The sequence below is a fragment of the Camelus ferus genome, chromosome 32, assembly GCF_009834535.1.
Source record: "Camelus ferus isolate YT-003-E chromosome 32, BCGSAC_Cfer_1.0, whole genome shotgun sequence".
Taxonomy (NCBI): domain Eukaryota; kingdom Metazoa; phylum Chordata; class Mammalia; order Artiodactyla; family Camelidae; genus Camelus; species Camelus ferus.
In genome coordinates, this window is record NC_045727.1 from 16767495 (window position 1) to 16781621 (window position 14127).

Below are 14127 nucleotides of genomic sequence, written 5' to 3' on the forward strand. Positions count from 1 at the left end.
ACGCAGCCCAGCACATTTTTCCTTTCATTTGATTTCTTTCATTTTGTTCTTGATTTTCTAAACTTTTCCCTTACCGATTGCTAGCACGTCCTGGTATCTGCCTTGGCATCTGTCTCCGTTATTTTAAGGAAGCATTTTTTTTTAAAAAAACACTGGTTGTAATGGAATGGAACATGAAAATTATAAAGCAAATAAAAAACAGTTTTTAACCTTACCATGGTGAGTGTCATTCGGTCTATCTCATGCTTATCTTTGGTTTTATGTTGTCTGAAAGGGCTGTGACTGTAGAAATAAAGAAAATTCTATGACTGTATGCTATCAGGTAACTTCACAAGTCTTGTCAACTAGTATTACGGTTCTGTCACTGCTCATTCAAAACTGTCGAAATAAAAAAGCCATAAACATGTATCTTTTCCAGAAGAAAAGGCACGATCAGATTGGCGGTCAGATTTATCAGGTCCTCAAAGAGCAAGGCTTATGTTTACGTGAACCGCCTGATCCTTCAAATAAAACCACAGAACCCAAACATACTTTTGCAGATGTATTTCAAGTGGTCATTTAAAATATCATCTGGGAAAAAAAATTAGCCAACAGGTACTTATGAAAATGAAAGTCATGTATATCACATTGTCATATTAGTGTTTGAAATAATAGTAACTTTCATACTTTTTTTTTTTTTTTAAGAAAAATAGATGTGAGTCCCTCAGACAACCCAAAGAACTGCAGTCAAACCAAAACACGACCAAGAAGAACACTGGGTTCCGCAGAACCCAGTAATTTTAAGCAATACATTCCTTTGAGGGTAAGAGATATAAACTAACCCTGTGCTCCCAGAGCCCCCAGAGTTCTGAGAACCGCTCACTCATGTTTTACTCACAAAGAGCCCCTGGCTTATGAGTCAGAAACCCCGAGTTCATGTTGGGACTTGGCTGTTTGCTGACTGCGAGCCAGTCATGTAAACCTTCCGTATCAGTTTCTTCATCGGTAAGTGGCATAACACCGCGCACGTCACCGACAGGGTGACAGCAACAACCAGAACAGCGGACATGCGAGTAGCCAACGACAGCATACGGTGGGCGTCTGATGTAGCTTAGTGAGATTAACCAAGCCTTCTAACTCACTAAATGAATGCCTGCTTGATGAACTATGTAAAGAAATTATTCTTACCCTTGACTATGCTTTCAAAGCTCTGAAGAAGCTGGCCTTTGAAGGAAATCTTAGCATTAAAAGAGACTAGTAAACATGCAAATTAGAAAGCCATGGCCCTTATTTATTTGAAAATTAAAGAAGGGATATATATGACAGTTATCTGATAGTGAGACACGCCTGTAAAATGACTAATCCTATAGATTTATTATGTATTATTTATTACAATACATTACTAGATAATACATTACATAATTATATAATAATCATAGTATAACATTTATAATTATAGTGTGATAAAATTATAATATAATTATATGTAATGTATTTTATATTTGAATATATTATATGTCATTATATATTATATATTTAACATATATATTTATTATAAGACATATGCCAAATAATCTGAGGCAAGATATTGTATAAAATAGTGTCCAGTTAACTCTATAAAATGGATTAGGATGCTGAACACATAAACCAGTGTGATTTAGGGGAAAAAAAAAACCCTAAAATTGCACCTACCCTTGCAGCTGCTACTGAATTAGTTAAACCATGCACGGAATCACCTCTTGAAGAGATCATTCCACTTCAGAGTATTTATTATGGAAATATTTCAGTTTCCACTTTGTACAAGAGAGGGCACTCTGGTGCTTGCTTTCTCTCTCATGCCATGAAAAACAGTCATTTCCATCTCTTGACAGCATTCACATGGAAAAATAATCTAAACCAGGTGAATTAGTACCGAGCAAACAGACACTAATCTTTAAAAGAGATTCTGATTGGAAATATTATTTCCATCCTAATTGTTTCTAAGAAGGAAATGTAAAATGAATACATTGAAAAAAGCCAGTAGGATAGAACACCAAACAATACCTGTTATTTATATTATAGTTTTTAAAAACTTGACCTGTACCATTCTTTTATGCAAAATACACAGAGATATTAACACACTCATGGTTCATGAGAAAAGGAAAAAAGGTTTATCTTACTAGAACTTCAGGCTCTCCGCATGATATAGCTGTTTCAACCCGACAGGGCTCCCTAACGTCTAAAAGGGGGTTGTGTGAAGGTCTCCTGTGTTTCGGCAGATCCGTCCGATCTGGCTCCTGTGTGCAAAGCCTGAGGACCGGTTCCTGTCCTGACCCCCATGTGCCTGCCTGCGTCTGACGCCGGAAGCCAAGCCCTGTCGCCCTGACACTCGGAGAGAAGGACTCCTGTGTTCTGACAGAAATGCTCTGTGCTAAATTTAAAAACTCTTTCATGAGACCAGAGGGAGGGCTTCTGCAAGGGGACTGGAGTTAAAGTTAGTGGTGCCAAAAGCATTCCCAGCACATGGGCCCTATCTGTCACTACAAATCCCGTTTTATAAATAGAGCTCTGCCGTGTCCGACTCAGTAAGAAAACAGTCAGAAATGCTTCTCGGCTCTTCAGTTCCGTGCCGCAGTGTTTGGTCTTTCAAGTGCAAGTCCCGATGCGCATCTGTTTCCAATGTATTCTTGATTGTTCTTTGTGAACCGAACCAAAGATTCTGTTTCTATTTTGGAAAATGTTAAAGAAAACCTCCGATAGTAATGATCTCCACTCGGAGGGAGGCACGTGGTGCTCACAGAGCTGTGTGATCACAGCTGCTCCCTGATGCAGCCGCTTTAAATAGGAGACGGTAACGGGCCTGTCAACAGCCCGCAATGCGGGCCAAGCCCTCCTCACGGCACATGCAGCGCTCTGGCTGCACTGGGGGACGTGTGCAGTGGTCAGATGCGGCTTCTGAATGGCAGAGGGAATGGGAGGGCTGCAAATTCCCCCCAGACGAGTTGGGAAATCGCTCAAGACATGATAAACACAAACATACACATACACACACATACAGGGAAACACATTCACAGTGGAACGACTTCAAAAACAACACATTTATAAATACAAGTGATTCAAAACTCTTACGTCAAAAATTAATTTCAGAATACCAAAAAGATTGCATGTTACATCAAATGTGTGTTTTGAACCTAAGCCAATAGCTGCCAAGATGTTTATAAACGTTCCTTTTCTCCCCACGGGAACAAACTCAGTAACCATGGACACAGCTCAGCTCTGCCCAGACCACCTTCCGGGTTCTCTCCCTGTGTCCAACAATCAATGGTGACAAGTTTAAGATCAAGGCTACTGTCACATCAGTTCTTTTCTTTAAGAGGTATCTGAAATCTAGACTGAGGACCGTGACAGCAATTCCATGTGCTGCAACATGGACACATCTTTGTGCAGAGGCTTTCTGGTATCCGACAGCCACGTGAAGTGGAAGCCGTGACTGGCGCCCAAACACATGGGCTCTGAGTGGCTCGGTCCATCACTGAGCCCAGAGACGTAAACACGTTCTCAGCCTTGACAGCTTCCTTGCATCCAGATTCCCATCCCCCACGCCCTTCGAGGGCATCGTGACAGAACCGGGGGTGCTGCACTGTTTCAGCTGAAGCACTGGGACATACGAGTCAGTGCAAGAAGTATTTGACCTTAGAAAATAGAAGCAAAAAACACCACTGGTGACCACTGGTCACCCTCACTGTGTGGATGTGGGGAGGAGGGGAAGAGACTCACTCTGGAGCACCTTCTCATCTTCAGCTGGGGGATACTTTGCTGGGGTGGCTGGTCTGTGACAACCAAAAATGCCCCAGGGCATTACTCCTAGGGTGGACTGAGGCCCAGTGCTGGGGAGTGGCTGGCGCAGAGTCTGCTTTGTTCCACAGGGACTGGCATTGTGGTCGCCTGTGACAGTGCCAGGATGCCCAGGGGACAGGCTGACCACACAGCTGGCCCCCAGGAGGCCCCGCAGGCCATGCTCTTCCCCTTACCCCTATCACTGGTCTCAGTTTCCAGGCCCCTTGTGTCCGGGGAAAGACGGCTGCTCAGGCTCCCTTCTATAACAGTGTGTGGACATGGAACAGGAGGCTTCTGTACATGTTTTGAGCTTCCCCACACATCACTTTCTCGTCCCCTCATTTAAGCTGAGGGGACAGAGGCTCCATCTCCTGCAGATCTCACCACAGGGCTTTGCTCCCGAAGGGCCCTTGAAAAGCATCAGTTTATCATGAACCACTGACACTTGATACTCATTGATATGGGTAATGATATCACCCTCCTCCCAATTACCTTGAATCTAAACACCTATCCTTCAATAGCCAAGCATCCACCGGAAGAACAAAACCCAAAAAAACGCAGTGTTCCAGACTCAAAGAACCGTATCGTTAAGCCGTCTGCCTCCAGCGCTCCCTGCCTGGGCCTGGTCCTTCCACGCACGTTCCACGCCACTGCCAGCATCCTCTCACTGAGGAGCCAACGTTTGCTTAAAAGATTGCTTCCTTCCTCTGTCCCTCCTTTGCTTAGCAGCCTTCAGTCTCCGGGGCTTTGAGAACAAAGCCCCAGCTGCAGAGCATGGAATTCTAGTCCTCCGGGGCCCCGCCCTCGTTCCCGCTACCTTGTCTCTCGCACACCCTCCCCACATGGCTGCAGGTGATGCCCCACTCACAGGTCACTGATGGGCAAAGGCCACCTGCTCTGTGCTGTCCCCTCCCCGTAGTTTGTTCCTGCTCCAGGTCTTTAGACCGCTATCCTGTCTCCGAAAGAACACTTCACAGACTATTCCTACTGAAGTCGGCCCTACTCTCCCAAGTTAGAACTGGTCATCCTGTTTCTGTGCTCCCTAGCACCCAGCCCACCCCGCCCTTGATCCTATGTGTGGACCTATCTACTCCCCTGCCAGCTCCTCAAGGGCTGTAAGTGTCTCCCTCCCTCCCTTCCTCCTCATCCTGGAGCATCAAGCAGTTTCCAGCATATTGTAGGTACTCAATAAATGCTCACCAAATCGAATTTAAATCACTTAAGTCAAAGGATAAAGAAGATATGGTATATATACACAATGGAATACTACTCAGCCATAAAAAAGAATAAAATAATGCCATTTGCAGCAACATGGATGGACCCAGAGATTGTAATTCTAAGTGAAGTAAGCCAGAAAGAGAAAGAAATTTACCATATGATATCACTTATATGTGGGATTAAAAAAAAAATGAACTTATTTACAAGACAGAAACAGACTCACAGACACAGAAAACAAACTTATGGTTATTAGGGAGGGAAGGAGATGGGAAGGGATAAATTGGGAGTTCAAGATTTGTAGATACTAACTACTATATATAAAAAATATAAACAACAAGTGTATACTGTATGGCACAGGGAACTATATTCACTATCTTGTAGTAACCTATAATGAAAAAGCATATGAAAACAAAAATATGTATGTATATGTATGACTGAACTTTTATGCTGTACACCAGAAATTGACACAATATTGTAAATTGACTATACTTCACCAAAAAAAAAATATTTTTAAAAATCACTTCGGTCAAAAAATATTCCCCTGCTCTTTGGTTTTAGTGCTATCTCCTCTCCTGTGACTGTCTTTTGAGGGAGTGTTAGAAAGAGCGGCAGAAGATCAAACATCTCAGTGGGGAAGAGTCATCTCATCTCATCTGTTTTAGGCAAGACTGGAAGGGGTCTTTCTATTTCAGGCTCAAGAGACAGTCGCCAGGCAGTGACAGGGAGCTGGCTATCTGAGAGACGGAACACTCCTTCACAGGGAGGCTCGAACACTGCATCAAACTCAGGTCTTTTCCCTCCTGAAGATGCCTACCTGTCTGGAGCTATCCCTATGAGAACAGCCCCTTCCATGAGATGGGCCTTCCAACAGCTGGACCCAACACCACGGCTGCTCGAAGCACGGTCACCAGCTCTTTCGACCTGAGCTCAAGCCACGATTTCTAGCTGTCACCAGTCTCATCTCATCTTTTCCCTCCATCCCATCCCATTCTCATGACCATCCTCTGGATGCCTTCCTATCAGCCCAGCCGGGGTCACATCACACAAAAAGCTTTGACCAAGCCTGATCAAGGATGTCACAAAGGAATTAACTTCTGGTGCAGTACTCCCAACTTGAACCATGACCACATAAGACTGACTTCGCTTTATTAGCCACACATCACACCACTGGCATAGAGTTAATAATTAAACTGATTTTCAGAGCTTTTAAAAAACAGTATTATATGTCAGATCATTCCCAGGCTATACACATGACACTGTTACAAACAGACAGAACAACTGTATTAAACAAAATCGAGAAACAAACAAAGCGCTAAGTGCAAGGCTTTGTATGTTTCCCTGCTAATTTTACTGACTTTTGGATCTTGAGTTAATGCATTCAACAGTTTTGTTGTTACACAGAGGGTTTTTTTTTTCCCTTTTCTTTTGTTTTATCATCTGGGGATTCTGTAATTGTGGATTCTAATGCCCAACCCCACCTCCAGCAGAGACCCGAACTGAGATGGCGTGTCTGGACGCACTCGCCACGCGTGCAGTGACTCCCCCTGCCAGCTGGAGAAAGGTCTCGGGTGGGAAGTGGTTTTCTCTGGTCTGCTTTGCAGAGACGTTCTAATTAGGTCAGCTAGTCTGATGACATGAATTAAAGCCATCCAGGCTCCACAAATACAATAATTCAATTAAGGACCAACAGGACCTGACTCTAAGCAATAATACTATTTTCGTTTCCAAGTGAATGTGGTGAGCAGAGAACAACTCGATTCTCTGAGTCCTGGGGAAGTAGCAAGGGTGCTTGGAACCTAGTTCAGGGGGAAGACAGGGAATCCAGCCTCTTTTCAGAATGTGCTAAACATAGTAAGGTGATGCAGTGATGCTCAACCAGGCTTTCTGAGGGAAACGTGAAACGTTTAGCGAAACTACCAGGCCTGTGTGATCACAGGAGAAACATCCTAAGGAGACTCTTGACTAGGAAGCTTTAACGCAAAGCAATTCTGTACCTGTGGATGGAGAATAATCAAAAACATACTTTAAACACTTAAGCTCACTATTAAAATTGGCCAAAGACTCTGGAAATCAATGCAAGTATTAACGTAACTTTTAAATGTTCACTGTGAGAACCTATTTTGAGAGCACTTGCATTCCATCATCCTTCTGCTGTATTTCATGATCCCTGGCAGTTTGGAACTAAGGGTCAAGGAGAACAGTAACTAAAAACACAGAATTTCATTTTTGTGTTTTTAAAAAACACGAATTGCACCATGCTCGCAAACAAACACACACATTTAACACAGGTTCACTTTGGGCCTTTATCCTTTTGTCTAAAAAAAATGTTTTAGGCTCACAAGACAATCATGAGTAATTCATTTCCAGGGAAAAAGAATTCTCCTACCTTCTTCCATTACTCATATTCTGAAAAAACACATAGTCCTAAAATAAGGCTTATCAATGGAAATATTTCAACACAGTCTTAGTTTAGGTCTAAATGTGTTGGAATTCCTTCCTGGGATGGAACAAAAATAACAAAAGCTTATGGGAAAGAAAATTCACTTTTACGGGCAGAAAGAGCCAGGGGCATCGCCTGGATCATTGTGTGGTTTACAGACGGCTGTGTGATCTAAAACGGTCTTAGCGCCTAATGACATACACATGCTTTTGATCTGGATTTAAGTAAGTGCCACGATGACGCTCCTAAAAGGATGCACATCACTCACCCTCTCAGCAGTTTGAAAAGCATACAACCCAGGGAGAACCAGTCGGCACTGCTGTCGTAGGCAGTTCCCTTCTGCAGAACCTCGGGAGCCATGTACCCATGGGTGCCACTGGGGAGAAGAGAGGGTACATGCAGTTATCAGGGTGCGCCCACCTTGTCAAACATCCAGCTCATGGAGAGGTCTGGGCGCCATTTATTAAATGGCAGCCACTGTAAACAAGGGCGAGGGGTCCACGGTGCTTCCAACCCGATTCAGCAAACACCCGATGGGAAAACCACCTTTCTTGTCTTCATTAGAAGAGGAATGGATAGGGATAAATTACCATATGAAACAAACATGGAGGATGCGCGCTCCACGGTCTTGCAGATGAAATCTGAATCTGGTCAGTCCCTTCCCACTACTGCTAGGAAGAGTCAAAGGTCCCCTGCCCTTTGGAGAGCTCTCGTGGGGAGATGTGCGAGGTGGGGAAGGCAGGGGGAAGGGGGTGACGAACAGGTGACTATGCTGTAACACTGAATCCTGGAAGGGATGGGGACAGACCCTCCTGCACGGGGCCTCCCCCCGCCCCCGTGACGAGGACCGGGGCTCACACGTGCTTCCTCAGTAGCGCCCACCCTTCCACCTGGAAGGTCCCCAAGGGGGTGGAGGAGCAGTGGGGGCACAAGCCAACAGGGACAGAGATGGAGAAACCATGTGTCAGGTTTGAAGAGCTGCTGATGGATCAAAAGACTCAGCAAAGCAGATGTGAAGACGGCTTCCAGGAAGCAGAGAAAAAGCACTGGGGAGGACAGTCGTTGATACAGAACATCTGCAACTCAAAATCCTTTTCCTTTCTACGACTCCCCATTCCTCCTTAAAGATCTGAGCACACGCTGTTCCAAGAGCAAGAGAAGGCTCGTGGGGAACTTTCAAAGACGCAGCCTGGAAGGGCCCCACAAAAGCCATTACCTGCACCTCCGGCGTTACCTCCCTTCATTGACTTTCTTCCCTGATAGGATGGGTGATAAAGTAACACCTGATCCCACAGGGCTGCTGTGAGGAGCACACACAGGTAACGGGCTTAGGACAGTGCTGGCACTTAAAGAACTCACTCTGTGTCAGGGATTTTATTCTCTATCCTTACGTTATTACAATCATTTGAAACTGACTTATGCCCTGAAGCAGTGAGCACCTGCTCAGAAAAGTGATCCTGGATTGTTAATGACCCTGGATCTGCACTGGGCCCAGGCCCCTCTCTGCCTCAGAGTTCTTCAAAGACTTTTCTCAAACAGTGAAATGGGCTCTGGTCCATCAATCGGAGAAGCTCTGCCATGTGGAATCCAAAGTTTGACAGTGTGAGGTCAGCGAGCTACGCCGTGGGTGCGTCAGAGACTTCCGGGAGGGGCATCCACGCCTTTTCCTGGGAAGGCTTAATTTCATTGTTGCTAGAAAACCTTTGTGGTGATCTTGTGAACCTGCGATTCTCAGGATCAAAACCTAATCCTGGAATGGGAAGATCTTGATGAGGATAAATACGTGGAGTTCACGCCACGTTGGGGGTCTCAGCTGACACCGGACACCATCGGACACATTAAAGCAGAAAACTGGACAGCCCGCCACCGCAGGTTCCTGCTACTGCCTTCATGGCAGCTCGAGTGTCTCCTGGCATGTCACACTGAAGATCAGTACCAGTCATACAAAAAGAGCACTTGACCATTTGAAGACACTGTGACCGAAGCCTCGGCTCTGTGTCCCTGGATAAAATAAGCTGGTACACAATCATGGACGATTTGTTCAGTTCCAAAATCAAAGCTCTTCTGTGACATTTTGTGGCTGCTCCACGGTTAACTTTCAGTTCACGAGAATCTGACCCCATCCTTAAAGGCACTGAGTCCAAGCCGAGATCAGGAACCAACCGCCATGCTCTGTAGACGAGCTGGTGTTAGACCAAGTCCTAGGATCACATCTGCAATTTTGAAAAGACCCTAGACACCCACTCTAGGGTGAAATTCTGGCCACAAAACTTCAACCTAGTACGAAGTCAATCACCTCAAAGTCTCAGGGAGTTCATACATAGCGTAAGGTGCACAAGCTTTGGAGTTGGACAGAAATGGGTTTTAATTCTAGACCCACAACGCGCCAGGCACGTGACCTGATTCAAGTTAGTTTCTCTGAACCTCAGTTTCCGTCCCATGAAAAGTAGACAGTTATACCCACACCCCATGGGGTTTCTGTGACGGTAACAACATATTCAAAGTAGTCAGTCACACTGTGTCTGGGACAACTGACGTTCAATTAATGACACGAGCGCCGTGGGTGCCAGCACAGCCCCCACCCATCACGGGGTCACTTCTGGACAGTCCCCTGGCTGCTGGTTCCAGGAGGTCAGGGAGCCTTTCTGCCCCAATCACCGCGGCATTGCCAGCACCTGGCACAGAGCCAACGTTAAGTAAATACTTAACATGTGAGTGAATGAGCTGACTGTCATGTGAATAAACAGCGTTGTTATCTCTTTTTTGTAGAGGAGGAAAATGAGGCTGGCCCAGCTGGGAAGGAGGATTCCAACCCACATCTGCTGACTCGAAAGCCTTTTTTCTCAGCCACGACATGCCTCCTCTCCTTAAAAATATGGAATTTCATCGTGCATTCTATCCTTTTCAAGTAGTGGCCTTGTGATCACCATTTAAACATGGAAACCAACCTCCCCAATCCTACCCATTTACAGATTCTTCTCAGATACAGACAAACAGCCCACCTTTGAGAGCTGATGGGTGAATTACAGCAAGAAGTGCGTGAGGCCCTATAAGGGAGTAAGTAACCCCACATCTGAAAGTTAATTCCTTTGGGAGTCACTCTTATGAGCTTTCGGATTCATATTAAGTTGTGACTACACTAAATTGAAGAAATTAGCATACCAAATAGCTGTGGCATTAAAAATTCAAATGACTCTCTTAAAAATGTCTGATGAACTCCCTGGGAGAAGCTTACACAACCACAGGTTCTGGCCTCATAATTGTCAAGTGCTGGCAAAATGCTAAGGCTTTTATCACCACCTCCCAGATTCTGGAGAAACAGTGCTATTCACTACTAAAATCTGATCGGAGCTTTAAATGGCAATTCTGATTTAACGCCGGCTCTCATAAAGTCCTGCAGTGTAGAACACTTTATTTCTAGTCCCACAAAAAAAAAGGGGGGGGTGGTTTAGTTTATCTTCCGCGTTGAAGCATGAAGAGACTCCTGGGAGTTACTTCAAGACCACTCAAGACAGGGATGAATGTCGGCTTAAGATGCACGATAAAATGGAATTGTAAAAGATTCAGTGCTAAGACTGCTACATTGGAAAAGGAAAAAAAAGAAAAAGAAAATCAAGCGAAAGCTTTCCGTTTTTCCACAAACCGCACACATGTCCAGACTTCCCACCCAGATAAGCTGATACCAAAGAGATAGGAATGAAAACCAGTGTGTATTCCGTCCTGCCTCTGCTGAGCTCCACAGCAGCCACTCCACGTTCCTGCTGTCATTTTAACCATCCCAGGTCCAGGGAAGTCCTTGGGCCAGTGTCCACATGTGCTGATCCATCTTGGCCGAAGTTGCCCCGAGCAACTCAGGGTCCACTGAGAGGGCAGGTGTTGGCCGAGGGCGGTGGTGTCTGGGGCCTTCCCCTGCATGGTGGTTTCCAGGATGGACGTAATAATCAAATCTAACAACGTGACCTGCATTAAAAGCCTGAACTGCCAGTAGATTTTTTTTTAATTAAAAAAAATTTTCCTAATTTCTCTTTAGGGGAAAAAAAGCTGTTTTGAAAAAGTAAAGAAAAGTAGATTCAGAGAGACAGTGACCTCTGGGCCTCCCTTGGAGAGTTCTATGCAGCTGCCTCTGCACCTTCTTTGGCACAGAAGCTGTCATTTATCCTAATGACAACTTTCAGGGATTTCTTCTGACCTCAACTTATAGATGAAGGGGCTGAGGGTCACGTGGGATCGGGTCTGCTGCTGAGGCCCCTATCTTGCCCCTAGACGGCCCTGGCCCTGGGCAGCTACATCGTGGATCTGGGCATGCTCCCCAAAACAGTGAGAGTGAGCACACTGCCCCTCTATCTCCTCTCCCACCGCCTGGGACATGGAACCTTCTCCGACCTGGGATTACCACATAGTGAAAAGAGAAAGATGACCAGGTCGGGGTGTGAGTGAGTCAACCAGTCATGTTAGGGACACGACAGTGAATGGCTTCCACGTGCTACTCACACACTCGCGTGTGGCTTCTTTTTGGAAAAATCACAGGCAAGACCGAGGTCTGATATCCTGACGTGTCCGTGTTCATCCAAGAGGATATTTGCAGGCTGAAATGAAAGAGAAGGTGGTCTTCAAGAGCCCCCAAAACGTCACAGTGGCTCTGAGAACTTCTAAAACTACAGACACCTGATACCTCATTATCTTAACCATCGTTCGTTCCTACACACTGATTTCAGCACCGATTACATTATCACATCCATGTAGGGCAGGATTCTGACAATGATAGTTTTTATGTTAATTTCAGCAGGAAAGCAGTGCTGACAGATGGGAAGGAGTCTACTCGTCTGACAATGAAATGCAGGGCAGGTAACACGGGAGGGTTACAGCCACAGTTCATTGGAGTTCAAAGCATTTCCTTTTCCCGGCAAGATCTGCAATCCAGCCAGAACAGCCAGCCTCTCCACAAAGGGAGTGAGTCCACCGCCTTCTTGGCTTCCGTGAACCCCCTAGGACTTCAGAGAATGAAGCCACAAAGCACAGAATGGAAAGGAATCTTGCAGGAACACACAAATAATGACCTAAGAAATCAGAATATTCCACAGTGCCACACTAATCCTGATAAATGTCATTTCTGGTCATTAGTATGTAATCAACATAGAGGCCCTACCAAGTGACCAAATATGATTTTGACCACAACTCTGATGAAATGTATCTAGTAAGATTAGATTTAGTCAGTGTAATCACGGAAAACAAACTCCTCTCCCTAATATGCACTGAATTACAGTCATCTTGGTATTTTTCTGCTGGAGAACAACTGTTTTTTGCTTGAAGTAAAAACAATGGTCTGCCATTATAAAACTGAAGCATGAATAATCACGAGTGACTAGAATTAAGTTCGAATAGAAATTAGATAATACCACTGCCTACGAAATAGCTTAGAAAACAAAAATATAGCATTGAGATTATTAAAAACCAGTGATAGATTTAAATTAAAATGTATTACACTAGTTCTTCATGGACCCTCGGTGTGTATTTTATTCTCCGGCTAAATTCACATGAGGGGAAAAAAAAATGTCATGTGCTAACCAGCATCTATTTCTAATTAGATGAAAATACATTTTTTTTCCTTCTTTATGCTCGTATGAAGACGAAGGGAGTCATTCTTTAACTCTGCAGAAAGCTTTAAAAGTTACAAAGCATTTTGTGGGGAAAAAAAAACCAATATGCTCAACAATAAAATCTAACATTTTAGATTCTTAGGAGGTAATCTTAAAAAGCTAATCAAAAACATGAGCTCTTTAGAGAAAGGAGCACCATCCATACACCTCAGCTGGTTAACTCGGGGTCATTTAAGAAGGAATCTGAGAGGCGGGTGGGTATAGTTCCGTGGTAGAGCGTGTGCTCAGCATGCACGAGGTCTGGGGTTCCATCCCCAGAATCTTCATATTATATAAAAAAAAAAAAAAGTTAAGGAATCTGAGAGGAGGACACACTCTCCGGGAGTCTTCTCATCCAACTGGGAAGGTGCCACGCCTGTTACCTTTCTTCTCAACACTATTTACACCTTTATATGTTTGTGGGATCGTTTCTACATTTGTCAAGGTGCCTTTTCTATCCCTGTCTTCGTGGTGCTGGCCAGACAGGTGTCACTGCAGACACACTGGGCAATCTCCCAACTCCCTCGTGCACGCAGAATCCAGGATCAAGCATCATGGTCCAGAGTGAAAGAATTCAGAACGCTCTTATTTCATTTCTTTTCCAGGCCAGTCAGATTTTAAGGGGAAGCACAGTGAGGAATCCTAAGCATAGCAGACTGGGGCTGTGTAGTTCAGGGATCGAAAAATCTGTTAGTAAATCAGTTTTTAAAGGCAGTCTCAGAACAATCCGAGGCTCGGAGAATGGCCCTCGAGGGACACTCTGCAGGCTGCCAGCCAGTCCGCCCCTCTCAGGCCAGCCTTCCTCAGTCACGACTCAGCCATTCTCTGGGCTGGCTCCCCAGGGGATATGCCTGAAAGATACACGCTCTCTGTTTCTTCATCTTTGTACGTCTCCTGCCCTCACACAGAGTCACGGCCAAGTCAGTTGCTTGGTGGACATCAATGGAATTACAATGAACTATAAAAGTGGGTGAAACCAAAAAACCCTCACCCTGCTCTTCATTAATTAACCAATAGAAATTTCTGAGCTGGCGTACG

At 44.9% G+C, this 14127-nt stretch overlaps 1 protein-coding gene across 3 annotated transcripts in view; it reads right to left on the minus strand.

The window, feature by feature from the left end:
- Window positions 1–14127, minus strand: part of GRK3 (G protein-coupled receptor kinase 3) — a 115523-nt gene that overhangs the window by 17428 nt on the left and 83968 nt on the right. For all 3 annotated transcript variants that reach the window (XM_032471719.1, XM_032471718.1, XM_032471720.1), the window contains 3 exons: window positions 11945–12039; window positions 7722–7829; window positions 216–282 (listed from right to left, as the gene is read on the minus strand). In XM_032471719.1, the coding sequence (XP_032327610.1) occupies window positions 216–282; window positions 7722–7829; window positions 11945–12039 (270 nt within the window). The remainder of the gene's footprint in view (window positions 1–215; window positions 283–7721; window positions 7830–11944; window positions 12040–14127) is intronic.